Raw genomic sequence first — 22,803 nt, forward strand, 5'->3', positions numbered from 1 at the left:
GCACCAAGGACCAAAAAGTCACCCTGCTCTCTTTAATACATTTGTTACGCTCAGCAATTTGCACTAATTATAAACAGCTGCCTCAACTTTTACCTTTGGAAACCTGATGTAGTGTGAAGCCTGAAGATAGCAATAGGACCACAGAATACAACTATTTGTGGAAACACGTTTGGCAGTTTAATTCACTTCCCTTTCTTTTGTTTTTTTCCTTTTATTTCTTCCTTTACTATCCCTCCCCAACTCGCTACCTCCACTCTCCACCCCAACACCCAAAATTGAGAAGCAGCTTTGTAGAACTGTAAATTTGATTCTTAACTGTGGCAAAACAACTCAGTGTTTCTGTTTGAAAAGTAAAACTGAGGTTAATAGGAATTTCCACCCTGGGCACAAAGAAACAGGAATTTTCACCCTGGGTACAAAAAAACAGGAATCAGATTAACTTAAGGTTTATACTTCAGGAAACTTAGGCCACAGGATGCCAAGTTTTTCAAGGATATAGCACAGGAAATACCCCACTGTTTGTACAGCACACTGCATTGCACTGCCCCTGAAGCGTTTCACTTGCAGGGGACAGATCACTGCTCATAAAATTCACAAAAAACACAGTGAAACAGTAACACGAGTCCAAACAGATGACTGTGTTCTGAGTGTCATTTAGAGATGGACTCATGTACCATGAACAGAAATTTTTTTTAAATGCCACTTCCTTAGGACTAACTTTTCCTCTAATTTCACTGACAGTTATGTTCCCAGCTAAGAAGCAAACACTAGGTTATGTAATAGGTATTGTTTACCCATGACAAGCTTATTTTAAAAGCTTGTACTGGTTTTGGCTGGGGTAGAGTCACAGTGGCCAGTATGGTGCTGTGATCTGGACTTGCTCTGATGACAGGGTTGGCAACAGAGAGATGATTTTGTTATTTCTGAGCAGCGCTTGCACAGAGACAAGGTCTCTCCTACATCTCAACTGCAGGAATGTGTCTCCTATTGACAGAGTGATAAAATTATCTTTTGTCTCCTTAAAAACGAGAAAAGCTTAGAAGTTTCTCTCCTCAATTAGGTAAACAGACACCTTACAGGATCTTGGGGACTTCACCTCAAACTTAAGGATCGCTAATTGGACAGAAGCTAAAAAGTTTCACTTAAGCAATTTACTAGAAAAAGAAGACAACAAATGAACTGTTTGCTTTGGTGAGGTGCTTTACTAGCAGTAAGAGCCTTTTGCGCTTGGGTTGGTTTTTTTGGTCTCAACCCTTGAGTTTTATTCTTCTGATTCTCTTCCCCGCTCCCACCAGGGCAGCAGTGAGCTTACTGGAGCTGAGCTGCTCGCTGGGGTTGAACCACAACAGAACTAAATTCACCAAGCTCTGCCAGATGTCATCTTTGACCACCATAACTGCATTTTTTTAAGGTTGTTTCCTTGAGGAGTACGTAAAAACTGTACCTGTGTTGAACATTTCCAGCATGAATGGCTTCCGGTGGGACTCTCCAAGGACAACTTATTCTTCCTCCAGGAAGTCGTTTGAAATCAAACTGGCAGCAGATTTTTGGATCCGGACCACAAGTATGAGGAACATCATAGCTATAGAAAGGCATCATATGACAAAGAATATCTGTACTGGATCCCAAATCTGGAATTAAATAGAGTAAAACTTTAAAATAAACCCTTCCAGATTTGCCGAAAGTAAATCACTCCCGTGTTCTCAGTCCAAGGATTGTACTGGAAAGCTACCACACCAAGACAATTTCTTATTTTGAATATCCAAAGCTTGAGTCTGTTTTTGTATGTACCTTATGTGTACAAAGAGGGTAAAACAGAGATATAACCAAGACTGGAATGTTCTAGTGAAGCACCAGCTGATTGGGAAAGACAGGAACAAATGTTAGGTTTGTTTTACCCAGACAAAACTTGTGATTTTCAGAATTTTAGACGTAATAAAACACAATAATAATAAACATCTTTTAAACTTTGAGCGGATTAAAACAACAACTCTAAAAAACCAAACACCAAAACAAAACAATGAAAAAACCAAACCCAAAGCCAATCATCCTCCTGTCATTGCCTCATTAGCACAATATTTGAAGTAGTTGAAATGTTCCTCCTCCTACACTTTATTTCCACATAGTAGGAAATAAAGGAGTAGGAGGAAGAAGAAAAGTAAAACTACATAAAAGAATTTTTCACCCCTTTTACTTTTGCAAGGAATATGAGAGAATGGAAAAAACAAGAGAAGGTAAAAGCAAAAATAAAAGTGAAAAGAAAGGAAGACCAGAGGAACAATGGCAATTATACCAGTTTTACATTTAGTGCCCTTCCTAACTCCCAAATATTCTCATTTACCCTTCTGTTATTCAAAGAGGGGGGAAAAAAGAGAATAAAAATCTCATAAATTTAAGATAGATGAAAGGCTTTTTTTTAAACAGAATTGCAAGTTTAAAATTTTCAGGTCTAGACAAACTCTGATAAATCATGTCTGGAAATAGTTCCACAGTACTTATTCAAGTTCTCTTCACATTTTACCTGTGTAAAATAACAAAATAAATAGACATAATGAAGAACACATACCCCAGTTCTGTCTCCAAAAAAATTCTAGTGTCTTTTGTGTTGAAAAATGTTTTTTAATTGAATAATGAACTCTCTGTATAAGCATTTTGGAAAATCCTGTGCGCTTCAGAAGGTAAGCCATTGTTGGTGAATGCCCAAATGGATCAACTGCCCATCCAGACTTGGGTTTTACTCCTGTTGACAAAAGGAAAAAGCTTTAATTTTCACTCAAAGAAGATTATTCCAATAATTCAAATGAGAATACTAAAGACAACATTTCCAAGATTATATACCCAGTTAAGTGTTAAACCTTCTGCAGAATCCTGGAATTAAAAAACTAGAATGAAACAGTTAAACAAACAAAATATCTTTTAAGTAAGGCATTCCAAAAAAATTAAAGACTTTAAAAAAGTACTCACTGCTACACGGTTTCAAATTTGCATCAAACCTCTCTACATGTAATCATTAATTGATACACATTCTCTTTCACTTTATAAGTAGATATTTACAGATATTACAATGAAAAAAAAGAAATTTGAAAGAAAATGAATAGCTGTGCATAGATAAATGCAATAGCTTGTTGAAATGTCACCATTATTTAAATAATGTTAATTTTTTTCCAGAACTATTTTTTTAAATTTATTGTTTGTTGATCAATAGAATCCTGTTTATTAATACTCTCTTTGCACTGAACTTTATGCTAAGTAAATAAAGAAGCTACATCTAACTCTTGTTAATTCATCAACATGATTCCTTTGGCACTTTTTATTGTCTTTGCAAAAAAAACCACAGTAAGGAATGCATTACCCTTTTATTAGGTCTTCCCTTCCCCCTCCAATTATGTCAAGCTGTGTTTATGGAAATTGCAATCTAAGAACAACAGTGAAACAGCTTTCCAAAATAATTTCAGTTAATTGGGTGAAATAATGTCAATTTATTATTAAAATCACTGTACAAATATTTTCTGTATAAAAAGGTTTCTCTCTTCTTATGGAATTAAACAAAAGAACATTCCAAAGGCAGCAAAACAGTTCAGCCAATGTAACTGCAGTCAGCAATTCCTCCATTCTAACATTACTATGGGTTTAGGCTTTATAACTACAAGTACTACTGCTGCTACATATATAAATTTTTTTGAAGCCTTCCAGAAGAGAATCTAATGAACATAATGAACACAGAGCAGGCAGAACAGATCCAAACACATAAAAGAAGTATCAATTTTTAAGTCATTTTAAGAATTTCGTCATGATATTCAAAAGACAGAAAAGGCAAAGGCTGTTTAGACCAGACATGGGATCTAAAATTCAGCATAACTTAGTGTTAGTATTTGGTTATGACAATATTATATGTATGTCTTACATTGATCAAGACAAAATGTTGTGGCATAAAATTGTTCAAATAACTTCGTCCAGAAACTTTTATCAGCAAACATGGATAGCAAATACCAGACTTGATCCAACAGCTTCCTGTAACTGATTTAATGTTTCAGGGAAGCTGAGTAAAAAGAGCCTTCTAAGCACCTCAGAAATTTGACCAAAAAAAAGTATTTTCTTACTGGCTTATTGTATTAACATAGTTAGATTTTAGATTAATGTACATACCAAGGTTCTTTTCTAGCCACTGGTGTCCTTCTATCAGCTGGTCAATTAAAGCAAAATAATGAGAAGAAGCTTCATCAGGCATGACCCATCCTCCTGTTACTATTTCAAATTGTCCATCTTTTATTAACCTGACAAATACATACATCATATTCAGAATCTTCCATATGAAAACACACTCTTAAAATCAATTTCTGTATACTCAACAAGCAATCACCAGCAACGTGATTCCTAAATCTATATTGTTTTTGCTACTTCCATCACTGGGCTACATTTCTTTAATCAAACAGGGAAAAAGTGAACTGCTGAACAGTGTAGTATTTAATGTCTTTGTGCAAAGAAAACTAGTTCTACTGCATGTGCTATATTAGATTTTTTTAAAAATCAGGAAGAAAGCTGTTTCCTGCACAGATTACAAAAATAAAACAAATGTACCACAGCACTGAAGGCCAACTGAGCAAGATGCTTAGGCACTGCACATTTCAAGCACTGCTTGAAATATCTCCCCTAATATCTCCTCACCTTTAATTTAATATTCTTTTTAGAGTTTTAGAGAGCTGATAAATATTGGAAGTTTATTGTGTTTACAAACACTTCAGAACACCTCACTCATCAAAATGCCTTCTTGAACCAGGTCACAGGACAACCCAGCCTCTCCATTGTCAGTGAAGATAAAGATCACATTCCCAGCACCAGGTTGTCCCTACAGTGTCAGCTCTTACACTGTTCACCAGCATGGAAGTGTTTAATGAATTCAAGAAAAAAAAACCACTGTGAACTCATCAAAATTCAGTCCCATCACAGATGGTACCCATAAAAGTAATGAAAATCATGCAACAAAAATAACCTCAAGTGCAGCTTCTCCAAGTCTTCTCCAGTCTCAAGTGCAGCTTAACCAATACCTGACTCATCTGAAGAGAGGACATAGTTCCCCCAGTGACTGTCATTTACTCTTTACTGTGTTCCAAGAGATAGCTTTATGTCAAAAAACCACACAGCTGTGCTATAATACTCACCCACTGCAGATAATTTTTCTTAATAAGTATCTTTTTGCCAAGATTCCAAAATTTCCACCTTTACCTAACCTTTGAGTCTGTGAAGGTCTCACAGACTTAATGCGTACTGCAACACATGCATCTCAAAGAGGGGCACAAGAAGGAGACTATCACAGATCAGCTAAGAACTGCCAAGTAAAAATAAGAAAAAAAGCCAAGGAAAAATAAGAAAAAAAAAATCCCCAATTTTTGAAAACTCCAAACTAGATCCATAGTGCAAGTATATCCAAGCAGCCTGCTTCCTTATCTCAGTGCGTGGGCAAACCTTTTACTTCTATATTCCATTTTGACTTGTGATTTCAGAAATGGCTAAGAAGAGCAAGGGTGTAGAGTACATACTACTTTACCATTAAAGCAGATGCATGTTTTTTTATGCAAATAAAAATCACATAAAATCTTCATGTGTGTTATAAAAGGAAAAAATACCATATATAAATAGCTAGTATGAAAGATGTATTAATTTTATTGAAATTCCTTAGTGTGATTTCAAATCAAGATTATATTTGCTACTCTCTTACAATTTGAATGACATGTTCATAGTTGTACATGGGAACTTTTTAGTCAAATTTTTAGACAACTCAGAATTTGTCTCCACTTCCCTGAGCAGATTCCTAATTTGCAAATGGGAGAAAACCAAACCAAGCCCAAAAAAGTCAGAACTGAAGCAGTTAGTTGGTTTTTCCAGTAATTCCGCATCCCAAGTTAAATCTCAAGTTTACAGTGTAGTCAAATACACAAAATCTCAAAACAAGATACAGAGAAGAAAAGTTCAGTACTCAAACCTTTTAACAGCATCTCTTTTTTGGCTATCTATTCCGTCCCACCATTTTGAAAAGTAGGAAACCTCAGACCATATAAATTTCCTTCGGTTGTCTTCTTGCAGTTTTATAACCATGTTATTTAAAATATGCTGCGTCTGATCTCTGAAGTAATCATCAAAAGTCTTCAGCCAACCTAGGAAAAAGAAAATATAAATGCAGCCTGTTAAGAGAACTAGCTTTTTAGTCTCATTAGAGAACAGTCCCTGAGAGAACTGGCTCCTTCTCACTCCCCAGAAAAAGCTAAGCAAAGACTATTCCTAAAAAGCTTTATGTGTCATGGACAGGTTGAAGTGATAAATTTTCAAGGAATTTCTTTTTAAAAAAGATTACATGTTTTATTTTCTAAATGTATAAACATATGGAAATATTTAGACTTTTCACTTCCTAGTTCTTCTATACTTTGTATGGTAGAAAATTTCATCAAGAGAATACATGGACTCAAATAATTGTGCTTCAGTGACATGCAAAGGAAAAAGTAATTTTAACCACATTTTCAGACTTTACGGTCTTAAAGTAAAATTTTTATCCTTTTCATAATACCTTGCATTAGAGAATACATATAAACCCTTTGTACTTAAACACAAAAGAAACTCACAAATTTTTCTTCAAACAAAAATCACATAAAATCTTTCTTCTATATAGCTTCTATAAATCTTTCAACTATAGCTGAAAAAGACAAGTCTGTTACTTACTACTTACTCTAGAGTGTCACATTCCTACTCCTACCAGCTTTTGTCACATATGCCCATTTAAGATTTTGTGAAAGCTGCCACACTATGTAAAGACAGCACTCCAAATAATTACACTTATTTGTAATTCCACTCTGATTTACCAATTCAGTTCTGCAGAGCCACTGCCTTTCTAATAGTGCCAGTCTGCTTATAGGATACAGGATTAGACTGCTATGCAATGACATTATATTGTTTCAAAGAAGTTGCATAAGTGCAGAAACTTTTATTACTAAAAAATAATTCTCAAATTTAGTTTAAAAAAACTTCATAATTAAATAAAGTCCAACTATTGACTCAGAAAGAATATATTGTACTTTCTTTTAGGGATACAAAAACCCCAGCATTCTTCTTAGGTAGATGCAGAAATACTGTTTTTAATTTGCAGAAGAAGAAATAAAACTGTAATATTGCAGAGGAAAAGTTTTGGGTCATTCTTTTTTCTTTTACAGATGTTTAGCATCTAGAGGACTCATCACTTTTGATACAACTTTCTGTACAACAAGTGGGGTCTAATCTGTCTAAAAGGGGTAAAATACATTTTGTCAAGGTAGTTAATATGAGGGCTTAAAGCATAAAATCAAAACATACTTTCTGTAGAGGAATCGAAACAGCTTAATAAAAAAAAACAGTAAATTACTGCTATGCAATAGTTTAAAGGCTAAAAAAAACCATGATTAATAAGATTTCTTTCTGACCTCTTCCCACTCCAGTCTGGGTTGTTTTTTTTAATAGATGCTTCCACTCAAAGATTCGAGATCACATAGCAAATTATTCTTTCTCAATTCTCATTCACTTTTCAACAAATCAAGGGAATGTTTTACTGATAATTACATTACAAATATCCACATGTATTAGACTACCAGTTTATAGCTTTATGCTAGAAATTTCTTCTGCAAGAGACAGTATCATCCTAGCACACAACTAAAGGAGGATAAATTAAAACCATCCTATGATTTTCCTGTTCAGAAAAATATCATAATGATAAACTATTTAAAAATATTTTATATTGCATCAATAAAAGCAAGTTTACATTAAATTACTCTTTTGAAACATTCTTAAAAACATTAGTACACCAGCCTAACTGGAACACTGATTAAAATTTTCAAAGTAGCTGACAGAAGAATACAGTATGATGTAGGAAGAACAGTTTTATAATAAAATGATGGTTTTGTTTGAACACACTCAGTTTATTAAGCTAAGGAAGATTGTAACATGGTAAACACACTGAACTGAATACACTCCAGAGAGTCCTAAGAAATGTTTACAGGTATTCATAGATTTAGCTGAAAGCCAACAGAAAGCCCTCTGAAATGTAAGTACCATACATCTAGTTATTGATTGATTGAACAGAACATTCTGCACTGAAAAAGGCCTATAATGATCATCTAGTCCAACAGCCTGACCACTCTAGGTTGACCAAAAAAAAAAAAAAAGTTGTTAAGAGAATTATCCAACTGCTTCTGAAACAACATCCCCAGGAGGCTGCAGAGAGCAGTGAGGTCACTCCTCAGCCTCCTTTTCTCCCAAATGGACAAACCCCAACTCCTCAGCTGCCCCTCACTGGACAGCCCTTCCAGCCCTTCCACCAGCCCCACTGCCCTCCTCTGGGCGCGGCCCAGCGCCTTCACACCCTCCCTCAAGTGTCCTGCTCTAAACCCCATGACTTACAGAGACTCGTCAAGTTTGCATAGAGAATAAATACAATACAATAAAAATTAAAATATACTTTAAAAATGAACTAAACAAAATAATGGATAAAACCATGTACAGCTGCTAGCTAGAGTATTATTTCACACCTCAGTCCCTAATGCAACATAAGACTCTTCAACTCAAGTTCATTTTGTCCACAAACTAAGAATTTGTTCCTAGGCTGAAAGAAAAGGTTTACCAGTGCATTTCAAACAGGAAACTTTCAATACAAAGACAGTTTACACATGGAAAAATTGCAATAGTTTAAGGCTGCGATTACCAAGACTAAGTATGCTATTAACAGCAAAATAACACTTGGTGGTTTAAATGTACATAAAGCCCTTTGTCAACATAGAAGTCACAAGATCACAGAATCACTAAGGTTGTAAAAGATATCTGAAATTATCAGATATCTTTTACAATAACTCTGACTAACCACCACCTTATAAATCATATCATGACACCAAGTGCCACATGCAGTTTTTCCTTTAAAATCTCCAGGGATGGTGACTCCACCATTCCAATGTTTAACTACCCTCTAAACAAGAGAAAAAATACTACTGTCTTTCACATTATTATGCTAGGCTTAATACATGTTGAGGACTTTGCTAGATACTTTCATTTTCTGCCAGCCTGTGTGATAACAACAGAGGCTACACACTGCTGAGCTGCTTGCCTTTTGATCCTCTCTCTCACACTTGTCCTCAAAAGAGTGGAAACTTGCTGTCTCTCCCCACCTCCATGAGATTTATCATCATTATGCAGCTGTTTGTTTAATCGATTTTTTCCCCCACTGTAATGTAAATTTACTTGGCTTGACAGCTGACTCCAAGAATCATCTCTGAATATCAACACAACTCATTGTTCTGCAAAAAATCCTGGACTATTTTATTAACTGATTTGCCACTATTCCTGTCTACATTTTAAAGTTCAAATTCTTTCTTGAAGCTCTATCAGCTCCTTGCACTACAGAAAGGCAGTCTTGTGTCTTGGCATGGTTGACAGAGATGTAGACATAAAGGGAACTTTGGAGGACAAAATCAGAACAGAAGCTGACAAATTAAGTGTTATTCAAAAAGGAACTTTTTGAAAGAAACAAAAGCACTTAACAATTTGATCATCACAAATCCATTTCTAACAAAAGTATTTAGGCACTCCTGATGTACAACTGCAAGACTCCTGGGGCGGTTTTTTACATTTGCATTCTTGTCTTTTGGTTTAAAATAACTATTGAAATAAAATGAAATAGGCTTTTCAATTGCTTACTTCCACAAGTCACCCTCCACTATTTAAGAGGAAATGTGCCTTTTAAAAAATTTCTTGTTTCTGATGAAGTCTGTTTTAATAAGAGGCAGATCATCTCATGAATTTCCGAAATATTATGCCAGTATATACTAGACTAATGCATTTTTGATAGAAGTTTGCATCTCTGATTCACTTTTCAGGAGATCATAATTAATTTCACTGAGTCTAAAATTCACCCATCGGTGACACTTCCTGCAACACAAGAAACTTGGGTAATTTACTCATTTTATGTCAGTATTAAATAAAACCAATAAATTTCAGCTAGCACTATACAGTTTTCCAGAAAATAAAAGCATTCTCTTTGCAAATATATTAGTGGAACATCACTTCTTGGTCTTCAAAATGTACACCCAAGTTAGTGAAAAATATCTGTAATTTTTTTCTTCTTCTTTTTTTTACATTTATGATTGATTCTCAACTAACTAGCTCCTGTGAGAGGACTTAAGTGGCTGTTTTGATAGCTGCTGAAGAAAAAAAAGGTGTCAAAAACTGTGAGGATATTCTTGCTCTTAATTACATCCAAACTCCACAAAATACAAACAAAACCCCCAAACAAACTAAAGGACATGTAGCCATGACTTCTTACCTCTAAAAGAAGAGCTCTACAGAACTCAGAATGATGTGCATGTGTGTTTAATTGATCATACTCAGGCAATAACAATAAGACAAATACCAGAAATAAATCCAAAAGCTAAGTTTCAACTTATATTTTAGTAAGTAGGATTACACATAAAAGTAACTTGGATTAGCTCCTTTGTAGATTCAGCACTTAAAAGTCCCTTTTTTTAAAGTAGGGAATACATACATCTTTTTTTTTTTTTTTTTAATTTAGAAGTACTGCATCATTCTATGATGTAAAATACAGAACTGACATACAAGTTAATATTTTATGGATGTTTCTGACATAACACTTCAGTGCTAATTTCACCAAAAAGTATCTTTTCAACAAAGATGAATGACTCACACCCAAGACTGTGAAATAAAACTTGAAAAACCTGATGGTAAGGCAATCTCAAATTAAAATTAAAGCTGTATAAGATTGTTTCAGGGGGCTTTCTTTCTCTGATTTGACTATGTGAAACAGAAAAATGAAAAAACATTCTTGTGTTACAGCATTCATTCTGATTCAAAAGGAATTAGACAGATGAGCTTCTTGTTCTGCATAATATATATCAAAATAAAATAATTAAGGTAGATGAAAATACACTGAAATTAAAAAAGTAAGACAGTGTATTTACTTTTCCAATGCATACCATAATTTGTAAAAGATCTCTGCTCAAGGTAAAACAAGAATGATTTGATTTATCAGGCTTAATTTCATAAGCATAACTAAAAACTCAAATGATTGCACATTTCACAAAAAGTAAAATCTGCCATGATCTGTGAGGTACTACCAAAATTATAATTATAAACTTCTTACATTTTAAGTCTTATGCAAGGTCTGGTTTTGCTTTTGTACATATCAAACCTGCTGCCATCATAGCTAAGATAGAAAGAAAATTTCTACTGATGAGCAGTCAAAAGTGTCCTTTCTGTAACAGTTCTCTTGATCTCCAAAGCAACTGCACCTCTTCTGCAAACACCAACACACTGAAATACAAGCCAGGAATAAAGTTCTAATTTCCCTCATTCAGCATGTCAAGAAAAACTTGTGAGCTGCCCATTTCTTGTATTTTGGTGGGTCAGAAAAGAGCTTAAGCAATCTCTCTTCTGGTGAAAGAGTCACCAGAAAAACATCTCCAGACCTGGTCAACAGAAAATGTACATGAAACTCCATGTTAATACACATGGTGTATTAACAGCATCAAATTTTATGGTTAAGTTTCCTTATATCTTAACACTGACTTAGGTCTTTATAGATTTCCTCCTGAGAAATGGAGAGTGTCTTAAATAATAAAAGGTGATTAACATGAGTGGCTGTAAGGCAAAATTACCAATGTCATAGATAATTGATGAAGTGTTAAAAAGCAGTGTTTAGTTCTGACCTTTGTGCCCATACACTTGCACGTGGGAGAAAAATCTACTTCAGTCACTTTCAATTCCACTAAAGTGCTGCTTGTACTAGGTCTGTAACCACCACACTCAGCAGAGAGATACTGGTACACACATATTTTAGAAAGCTCACGCCTCAATTTTTAAATAATTTAATGAGTAGCCATTACCAAAATTATTACAGATCAATAGATGCTAGAGGTGACTTTCCCTCCCTCCAGTCATACCCAAACTTGTCTTTCAAGTCCATCTGTGCTGGCTGACAATCTTGCCAGCCCTGATCTGAGCTCTCCCCTTTGCATTTCAGCTGCCTCCTCCACTTCAGGCAGCCACAGAACACCACGGCTGAAGCAGGTGAGAGCCAACACAAGGGCTCTGCCAGCACAGTAGGTGATGTGCTCACTCCTTAATCTGCTCCTCACAGAACTGCCACCTATCTGTGACAGCTACAACCTCACACAACAACCAAACTTTTCTCCATGATTGAAGACTAAGACCTGCCACTGAGGTGCTCAAATCTTTATCAACTGCCACCAACTAAAGCAATTGTGCCACTACTGATCAAAAGTCTGAAGGAGACCCACTCTCAGCCCATTTCCCAAAAGGGAAACACTTTAGCTACTGCAGAGATCCCAAGTTTGCAGGTCATGGTTAAATTCACACAGAGGCATTGAACCCAGATTTAGCATCACAAAGTGTTTCAGAGCACCAGCACATTCATCCTCCAAAAAAGAAGGTGGAACTTAAACCCACCATCTTCCCTACTGATTGTTTCACAGATTCACACAGTGACTTAGATTGCCAAGGACCATGCAATTTCTAGCCCCACACGATTGGCAGGGATGCCATGCCCTAGACAAAGTTGTTTCAAGGCCTTTTCTTTGCCTTTGAACTACACATTCTCACTAGCATAAATGGTTATGTGAAAAGTTAAAGAGGAGGTAGCTTCAGATGAGAAAACATAAAATCTAATGAGAATTTGAATCTTCTGTAGCTAATACACCTTTACTGACCCCATTTCTTGGTAAATATCTTTCACATACATTGAAATCACTAGAACCTGCAGAAAAAGTACCTCATGACTTGAACAGACACAGGTGAAGTTATCAGCAAATCTCTTCAAAGCTTACCTCAGGATATTTCCCTGCAGTTCCTAAACCTCATGTGCCTGAGAAGTTACCTCAGCCTACACTATGCACAGGGTGTTTGCTCAGTTCAGGTGAAGACATTCCAGGAGGGCAGATGTGACATCAGGCCACTGGCCTCTAGTGGACTGCCAACAGTGCTGTACCAGTTAGGATGTGACCCCAACAGCTTCAGCAGAAAAAAGGGAGACAGAAACTCCACACCCCATTCTAGTAGACCCAAGAGAATGACAAGTTCTGTATATTGCTTTAGGATTGCTTTGATTCATTATGTGCCAGAGCTGCTTCTTTCAAGGGAAGTCTTTAGAAGAACTACAACCAGAGAGGAAATAAACAGACATGGGTTCAAAGATAGTTCAATAAATAGGCAAATCTAGGTCTATACTGTGATTATTTGCTCTGAATATTTTTACCATATATATACTGCATTAATTTACCCGTCACAATTGGACAGTAATATAGTAATTACACATTCCAGCATTCATTTTCTTGGAAAATGCTATATACATGCAAATAAAAGCCATTTATGTTTATATCTTCACTCAGATTCACAGTACTTCATACAACGAATTAAATTTTAGAGAGATATACAGTAGTAAAATTTAATATCACTTTAATTGTGACTGTCTATGACAACAGCCAGTGCTCCCAGCTGGTTAGGAGATAATGTTTGTTCTTCCCCCAGCCTCTTAGGTGATCCAGAAAACTTTACACCAGCTAACCCACTAGTGACTCCCCCACCCATCAAACCCAAATGATACTTCCTATCTGCCTACGCCATCCTCCAATCCATTCCAAACAAATTAGGAGGCGTGCCAGCCCTAGCTGCTTCAATTCTCGTCCTATTCCTCCCTCCATTGCTACACACATCAAAACTGACATCAATAACCTTCTGCCCTCTATCACAAATCCTATTCTGAACACTAGTTGCCAACATCCTCATCCTAACCCGAGTAGGAAGCCTGTCAGTAGAACACCCATTCATCATCATTGGCCAACTAGCCTCATTTCCCTTCTTCAAAATCATCGTAGTTTTATTCCCCCTTGCAGCCTCCCTAGAGAATAAACTACTCAAACTCTAATTAACTCTAATAGTTTATAAAACCATTGGGCTTGTAAGCCAAAGATTGAAGACTAAACTACTTCTTAGAGTTACCCTACCATCCTATCTCAGGAAGAAAGGATTCAAACCCTCATCTCCAACTCCCAAAGCTGGCATTTTTATCTAAACTACTTCCTGACCCTTCCACTAAAGAGCCTGAATCACCCCCCGAGACAACCCTCACACAAGCTCCAACACCACAGAGTCAACAATAATCCTCACCCCCAACCAAAAGCAACCCCACTCCCTCTGAATACAACACAGCCACCCCACTGAAATCCGACCAGACTGACAACAAACCCCCACTATTCACCATCACCTCAGCCACTAATAACCTCAACACACCCCCTGTAACAAGCTCCACCACCACAACCAACCCTATCCCAAGACCATAACCAAAATCACCCCAATTAGACCAAGCTTCCAGATAGCGATCCACTACCAATGACACTGAATAAACAAACACTACCAACATCCCCCCTGAATAAACCATAACAAGCAACAAAGACACAAAGGAGACCCCTAAACTTACTAGTCAACCGCTGCTACAACTAGTCCCAACACCCTGTAGTAAGGGGAGGGGTTAGATGCAACTGCCAACCCCCCTAGAACAAAACACACCCTAAAAATAAAACAAACTCTATCATAAATTCCTACTCAGCATCTCTCCGAGATTTATGGCCTGAAAAGCCATCATTACAAAATTTAACTACAGGAATGCCTAGCCATGCCTTTCCTTCCCCCTCCCCTTTCCTCCCCCACCATGTTTTCTTCATGCTTTCAGGGTATATGTAGCAATGCATCACACTATCTGCTCCATCAGACAGCCCATGAAATGTAGGATAATCCACATCATACATCATACCACTCCATCAAAAAATCAAACATTATCTCCTAAACGGATGATATTTGGCCAGTACAGTCACCAGACACATTCTTGTTTCAGGTACCATATAGCCCAAATTGCTCCTACCCATAGCCAAGCTGTAAGCGTTACCCAAAGACCTAGAAACTAATCTACTGTACACAACACCTAATCTCTTAAACAAGGAATGTCCCAGTACATCTTTGAATTCCCCAAGTCTACAGGATTCGCCCACCTCCCAGGTAATATTCACAAGAGAGCACATTCTCATGGTCAGTGTACATGTACCAGGACCACAGTGTAGCAATATAATTCACCTCTTGGTAAATTTTATCAAGAAGTCATTCCAAAATAAAGGAACAGTTCTCCATTTTGCTTATTACGCTGTAAACCCAGTTGGGTGGAAATGAAATTACGTAGGTATACTTAAATTTCTATTTAAATCTAGACTTTTCATTATCCTACTATAGGTTGGGGGTGTGCACAAAAAAATTTGAACAAAGTGCCAAAACCTTCTGATTTGCCATTGTCACATCTTCTAAAATCTTCTAAAAGCACATTTCTTTAGCACAGGCTGAGGATTAAATATCTATGACAGTCAAAAAAAAAAAATCAAAATAAGAACTGATGGTATTTAATGCAGCAATGTATAAACTGAATGTGTTACCAGATTTTCATCACTTTTCAATTTCAACACTGAAGTTCTGCTCCAGCTAATAAATTCAGTAGATATACAACTTGTATCATAACAGTTGTCATTGGAAGTCAATGGCATTTAAATTAAACATCTGTTTCACTGCCTTGCTAGACTTAAATCTAACATATTAACTGGTATGTTTCAAAAAAATCCAAATCTTAACAGAAATGGCAATGCATTTCCTAATTCAAAAGTCTCTAGATCCTCAAATCAATTCAGTTAACATATTACCTGGATCATTATGTGAGTGAGGCACAACAAAAACTTGAAGTGGTTCACCATCCCATTCATTTTCATTGTATGTGATATCAAATCCTTGTTTCCAAACGCCACCATCTGGATTATCAAAAGGAAGAATGTCATAGACATCCAGCATCTAAAAAAGAAAAATTAAAGGAATATACAACATGAATTCACAGAAACAGTTCTGCTATTAAAAAGTAAAGCTGTTTTCACATAAAATGGATCAGCTTGTTCATTACAGAGGGAGGGATGATGTGCCAAATGAATAGAAAACTGACAAATGAGAGCAAGTTTCAAATCACACTAGGACACCCAAGACACAGCTGCCAGGAAGAGGAGCATTTGGCAGGCTCTGTTCTGAGAAAACTGACATTGATTAGATAAACAGCAGGATTAAGAGCCTTAAGTCACAAAAATTATGGCAGGTCACAATGGCATTGGGCAGGAGGGTATGAAGAGGATTATACAGAATAACACAGTAAACTAGACAGGGGAATGCAGGAAATGAAGGAAATAAACGGAGAAAGAAGTAATGACAGCATGAGAGAGATAGAGGCAAACATCAAAATCACAAAAGGAACTGAAAGAAGCGGTCAGCAAAAATGTTGATAACACAGCCAACTGCTATAACAAAGCTTCTTATAAATTTCCTGTTTCCCAGCACACTAATTGCACAAGAAAGGGCATATTTCACTTGTCGATGCAAATAAAAAGGTTACAGACAAATAAAGCAATTCTAGAATTACTGTAACAAGTTCCTCTGAAACTTAGGGAACACCATGTAACTTGAAAGAGAGTCTATTAATATGAGATTCAAGAAATTTTTTTTTTGTAAGGCTCTGGTTTGCTTTTAAGAAAGAAAACATGTACAAACATGAACTGACATCAGACAATCAATTCCTGACATTCTCGTTTAATAACTAAACTTTAATCAGTTCTAGACCTATGTTAGAATACAATTGTACACCTGACAAACTTTCTACAAAAACCTATACATCTACACAAAAAAATGACTCCTATAGCAGTCATTGACTACTTCAACTCCACAAGAGTTAAACCTTCCCAGTGGTAAGGCGCTTTCTGTCCTGCTAGGAAAACTTTAAAAAACTACCGACATCTGAAACAAATGATCCAACTAAAGAAATTAAGGCCTTGCAATAGTTGACTTTGGCCTCCACCCACCTGATCTCTCATTTTTCCTCATCAAAAGAACATGAGGAGAAATATAAAATATTATCAGTGAAGATAAAAACAAGGAGGTCACTTACCAATTTTCATTACAGGAAAAACAGACCTGACTTTGGGAACATTAAATTAATCTGTTGCCAATTAAAATAGAGTTGGATAGTGAGAGAAGTCCATGATGTTTCCTCTCTGTCATTCTCTCCCTCTCACATGTTTTGCCTGCTTCAGCATGAGAGCCACAAGCCATGGCATGTCAGGAACTCTTCCAGTGTGGATCCCCCACAGGCACCAGTTCCTCCTGAAAATATCCACCTACTATGGAGAGATCCCACACAAGTTTCAGGGAAACTCTTCCTCCACTGTGGTCTTCCCAACCTGCTCCAGTGACTAGAATGCCTTCTCTGATTCCTTCATCAAGGACCAGGGTTTTCATAGGATGGTTCCTCCTCTGTTTCTAGCCTTTAGACTGTCAGGCAGCATTTTACCCTTTCTTAAAACCCATTCTGCCAGAGGTACTGACACACTTTGCTGATGGAGGCTGTACCCTGTGGTGGGTCTGGAGCTGTGTCTGGCACAGGGCAGGTCTGTCCTCTCCTCACAGACACTGGGGACCTTCACTGCCAACACTTGGACATCCGCACCCAGAGCATTCCACCCTCACCTCTGTGAAACCCTTACTTCCAAACAGACAATAAAATATATATTCATCAAATATTCTTCACAAACTTCATTAACATTAACAAAAAATCCCCAATATTTCCCATACTAAAATCAAAGTGACATAAAAATCCTGAGAAAGGGAATTTTTTACAACACCCACACACAAGGTAAATCTCCACTCCTTGCCCTTTCACCTCACAAGAACAACAAAAGAATCCCCACAGTTATTTCACTCTGGCAATGTTCAGTCCAAGTTCTAGCCATACCACTCCCTATCTCTTAATCTTCAAGACAAAGATCTTGGTGCTTAAAGACAGAGCAGTGGGTTGACCTTGCATGGGTTGGAATCTGACAGCCAGAAAAGGTCAATCCACCACAGGCCTTTAGCTTAAGGCATAAAGGAAACTAAGTAATGTAAGAAGGGAAAACAACTCAGTAATCTTACATCTAGGAGAGCCTCAGCTGTGCCTGCAATGTGCACTAGATACCTAAAACCTGTGAGGGATTCCATGTACACCAGGCATCTCTGGCCTGTGTGAGATGACCTTGTCACATCACTGGTTCCCCCCAGGATTGCTTCAATCTTTGGACAATATTGATTAGTGGAAAACACAGGTGCAATACTTGAACATCTGTTCATTTTGTACAGTCAGCTTGAAGGGCCCAAATAAGGTTTATGCTGAAGTTGGCCAGCCTAATAGCATATATTGTAAATACCTATTAGGCTAATTTATATATTAGATAAATAATACATATTTTATATAATATATAATATAGATAGTATTTTATTATTTCATATTTTCTAAATACAGTATTTTCTAAAACCTGAGTTTGAAGAACTATATCTTTTCTCTGCAATATAATGTTCTGAAAAAAATATAAGTGCATACTTTGTAAATTTGCCAGTTATCAATGAATGGCCTTAATACTGATAAATTTTTTGGACATTCCAACCATGAAAATATTATTTAATTTAAAAAGTAGTAATTCATTGAATTCAACACATTCCTATAAGTTTTTCTTATGGATGTAGTCTGAATTCAACAAGCAACTTCCTGCTCTCTTCAAGATACTAATTTTTACAGTCTTAACATTCATAGGTTTTTTTCCCTGGCATCTACCACTTTACAGCTACTTCAAACCAAGCTGATATGACTATGAGCTCAAGAGACAGAAACTGTGATTCAGGAAATAAGACTTGGAGTCCCTGACCCATCATCTAGAGATGTTTGCTGCCTTGCAAAGCCCTAAATCCTGGGTATAGTAGAGGAACTGCTGCAACTCAATGGCTACTATCCCTTGTTATACTTCCATGTGGGGATCAGTGATACTGCCAGAGGCAGCACAGACTGCATCAAAACTTACTGCAGAATTCTACAGGTAATCAGGGTCACAGGTGGTGTCCTCTTCTATCTACCAATGAGGGGGATAAGACTGTGAGAGGAGGACACTGCTAGTATAGATAAATAATTGGCCTCAGAGTTGGTGTTTGGGGTTCTCTGACCCTGTTTTCAGATCTGTGTCTGCTTGGGAGAGATGAGGTCTGGATGAGAAGGGCAGCAGAGGTACCTTTGCCAGGAAGACAGCTGAACAATTAAGGAGCTTCTGGCTAAGAATAAAAGGAGACTGAGAGAATCAACAGCAGCCTTGTCAGGGAGTAGCTGTCAGGAATGATGTCCCATGGAAGGATTTTCAAAAAAGTAGAAGAAATCAATAAACCTGGATCACCTCCAACATCTGTAGACAAGCAAGGAAGTACCTACAAGGCACAATCACACAGAAATCCCCAAAATCCTTCCTGGGAAATCAGCATGCTGGAGTGCCTCTCTGAAGGCATCTTGGCTTGTATCAGAGACAATGTGGCCAGCAAAATCAGGGAAGTGATTGTCTCTTCTGGAAACAGGGCCAGCTCAGAGAATACCTAAACCAGTCAGACATATCTAAGTCCATGGGCCCTGGTGGGATGCACCCATGAGTGCTGGCTTTTTGTCACTGCAAGGCCACACTTAAAGGGCTTTGAAGGATCGTGGTGATGAGGAGAAGTGCCCAAACACTGGAGGAAAGCAACGTTACTCCTTGTCTTCAAGAATGGCAAGAAGGAGCACCCAGGAAAACAAAGGCAGAGAGCGCAGAGAAGATGGAGCCAGTCTCTTTCCAGTGGTGCCCAGAGACAGGAGCAGAGGTGATGGGCACACACTGAAGGTTCCTCCTGACTATCAGGAAAAGCTTTTTCCCTGTGAGGGTGACCAAGCACTGGTACAGATTGCCCAGTCAGGCTGTGCACTCACCATCCTTGGAGATACTGAAAAGTCACCTGGACATGATCCATGACACCTGAGTCTTGGTAGCCCTGCTTGAGCAGGTGGTTGGACCAGATGACACCCAGACTTCCCTGGCAACCTCAACCATTCAGATTCAGAGGTAAATTAAAAGCAGTTTAAAAAAAAGACAAGAAAAAAAAATCAAAAACTTCCACTAAATCAACTAAAGCCAGATCAGGCTGGAATCCCTACACTTACAAAAACAAATCTAAAAGACAGAAGTTAAATTATTTTTCTCTTTCATACAACACCATCCTCAGTAGGAATTGTGCAAAGGATTAATTACAAATTGCATCGTCACTCGAACAAGTTGCATGATTGCAAGTGAAGAATAAATTCCAAGCCAGTCAGCAAATGGCAAAAGAGGTTAAAGAAAGTATTTCACAGAGATATTTTAGATTCACATCTAAGTATAAAATACTGGTATAGCAAAAAAGGACTTTTATGAACAGTAGACAGATAGAAATTCAAAAAGGATACTGCCTGTCTTCATTGTGTCTGCTTCAGAAGACAGCGATGCTGCTACAAGCTTTTTACTAAAACATTGGGAAGGTCATTCATTGTCATTTTTCTACATGGGCTTATTCTTTCTCTATACTGAAGGACTCAAACTGCTGAAATTATATAAACCTCATGAAAACATCATAACATCTTAACAGTGAATACTAAACTATTTCTCAGAAGAAATAAAAGCAGATATCATGCCTCTTCAAACCACCTTTTCAAAGAGTGATTCATGTCTCATTTTCAAAAGGAGTAACATTACTAAGCCTGATGTTAGATGCTTCAGTAGTTGAAATGGACAAGAGGAGGAGACACCTCACTGTGTTATTTAAAAGACCTTTCAGCTCAGCATGATGGCTATTGAGAATTCCATCTTCTCTGAACACAAATGCCACATACTTCTTGAACTACTAAACTGAAAAAGCATCAGGTCATATCCATATTTAATCCAGTCATCTTCATATTTGTGAGTTTATTATCTGTCTCTATTATTTATCTTCTGGGGGAAAAAAGTACACATTAGTCCTTTACCTGACTTAAATTATAGCATTCTCAAGTCACCTTTATTTTCAGTTTCCAGTTCTGTTACAGTTTTCTAACAACTTACAAACAGCACAGGTAGAAGTAAACAATTTCTTGATTTGCAATTCCTCCATGAAAAAAACATCCTTCAGCTGTCTCATATGAGAATTCTTTGGTCTCATGTTGTTAGAAACTTGGTTTTTCTGATTTATGAAATCACATATCTTTGAGTAACAAATCTAGCAATATTTCTCAATGTATCATCCCAAGGTTTTTTAATCCATATTTGAATATCTTTTTACAATGGTTTCTCCATTATGGGAGACTATAATCAACTTCCATGATTTATTCAGTGAAAATTCTTTTGTCTTCATTCTGTAAAGTTTTTTTTTAAATCCAAACCCTTAATCTCACCTATATTAGCTCTTACTACTTTCTAGTCTCTCATACACCCACCTGAGAGACCAATATGGAAGAAGTAATGTAAAAAACTGTGGGTTTAAGTCAATGTTTACAAACAGCAGAAATTAACACATATTTCTTTCAAAAAGTGCTCAAAATAATTATTGAAAATGTCTCAAATAAATTAACTGAGCATGCAGAATACATCAGGGTTGGTAAAGTATTAAATAGTAAAACTGTTTTTAGTTTTACTATTTAGATCAGTGATTTAGATCAGCTTGTTAACGTGGTGCTAGAGGAATTCTGCGAAAGTCAAGGTCTTTTAAAGTCAAACACAAGTCTAGATTCCATAACTGAAATGCAGTTCAGACTCACGGGGTGAGAAACTAACTGTGTACAGAAGCACTATTAAAGTGACTTAATGATGGCAGTGAATAACCTGCTGAGCAGAGGGTGCAATGCAATGACACAGAGAACATCAAAGCCCTCCTCCCTGCACAAGGAAGAAAGGAAAGTGTGAGTAGGGGAACAGTGTGTTTGCTTCTTATCTACATGTGAATATACATAAAAACAAAGAAAATTATCCAAAAGAAGTATAACTACAACAGATCCCCATTAGGTAGGTAGTAGGTAGTTGGGTGATAGCAGGTGTATATTCTTGTATTCCCCATGTGTGAAGCAAAAAACAAAAAGCAGTTTTAGAAAATATGTTTTACCTTCATAACAGGTTATCATACCCAAGAATTTAAGATAACATATTTTATCTCAAAATTCATTTACTAGAACTTATTTTTAATGCACATAACAAAGTACATCACCTAACATAGTAACAGATTGTACGATGTACCTGTTAATAATCCACTAACTTGAAAGCCTGTAACCACAGCTCCACATGTTTCACTTCCCTGCACAGAAGTCTTAATGCATATCAGACACCAAAAGAAGTGTTCAGATAATGCCTTTAAAAAGCCTACTTTCTCTATAAAAGACTAGCAAGGTAGTGCCTATCCCTGAAGAGTTTAAAAGTATTAAGCATGATACATCAGAGGTTACAATTGTTCTAATATGTGCATTTATTTATCTGAAGTCCACTGTCGTTCTCCTGCAAGAGAAATACTTCAAATTCTAAAATGAGAAAGCTGGACTTCAAAATTTAATCTTTGCTTTAGAGTACTATGAATATTTATAGTACTCCCACAAGACTCACAAAAACAGTACAGATCACAAACTTCACAGAGTATTCTCAGTGCTCCTGAATCACTCCATTAAAACTGAATATATAAGAGTCCATGAACTCAAAAGCATCACCAGAAAGCAAAATAAATTCAACTTGAAGTGTTTGACTTTAAAAACTTCAACCTCCACAGTTTATGCCAAGCAGCCAACATGGTATATGTTCCTCCTTTCTGATCAAAGTGCCT

The 22,803-nt window shown here is 36.9% G+C and overlaps 1 protein-coding gene across 1 annotated transcript in view; it reads right to left on the bottom strand.

Moving 5' to 3' along the window:
* MAN2A1 (mannosidase alpha class 2A member 1) overlaps window positions 1-22,803 on the bottom strand; it is a 104,870-nt gene that overhangs the window by 69,307 nt on the left and 12,760 nt on the right. The window contains exons 3-7 of the mRNA XM_058044084.1: window positions 15,777-15,921; window positions 5,981-6,152; window positions 4,147-4,274; window positions 2,567-2,740; window positions 1,445-1,631 (exon numbers count right to left, since the gene is read on the bottom strand). Coding sequence (XP_057900067.1) covers window positions 1,445-1,631; window positions 2,567-2,740; window positions 4,147-4,274; window positions 5,981-6,152; window positions 15,777-15,921 — 806 coding nt within the window. The remainder of the gene's footprint in view (window positions 1-1,444; window positions 1,632-2,566; window positions 2,741-4,146; window positions 4,275-5,980; window positions 6,153-15,776; window positions 15,922-22,803) is intronic.

This window comes from Melospiza georgiana, chromosome Z (genome assembly GCF_028018845.1).
Source record: "Melospiza georgiana isolate bMelGeo1 chromosome Z, bMelGeo1.pri, whole genome shotgun sequence".
Classification (NCBI taxonomy): Eukaryota; Metazoa; Chordata; class Aves; order Passeriformes; family Passerellidae; genus Melospiza; species Melospiza georgiana.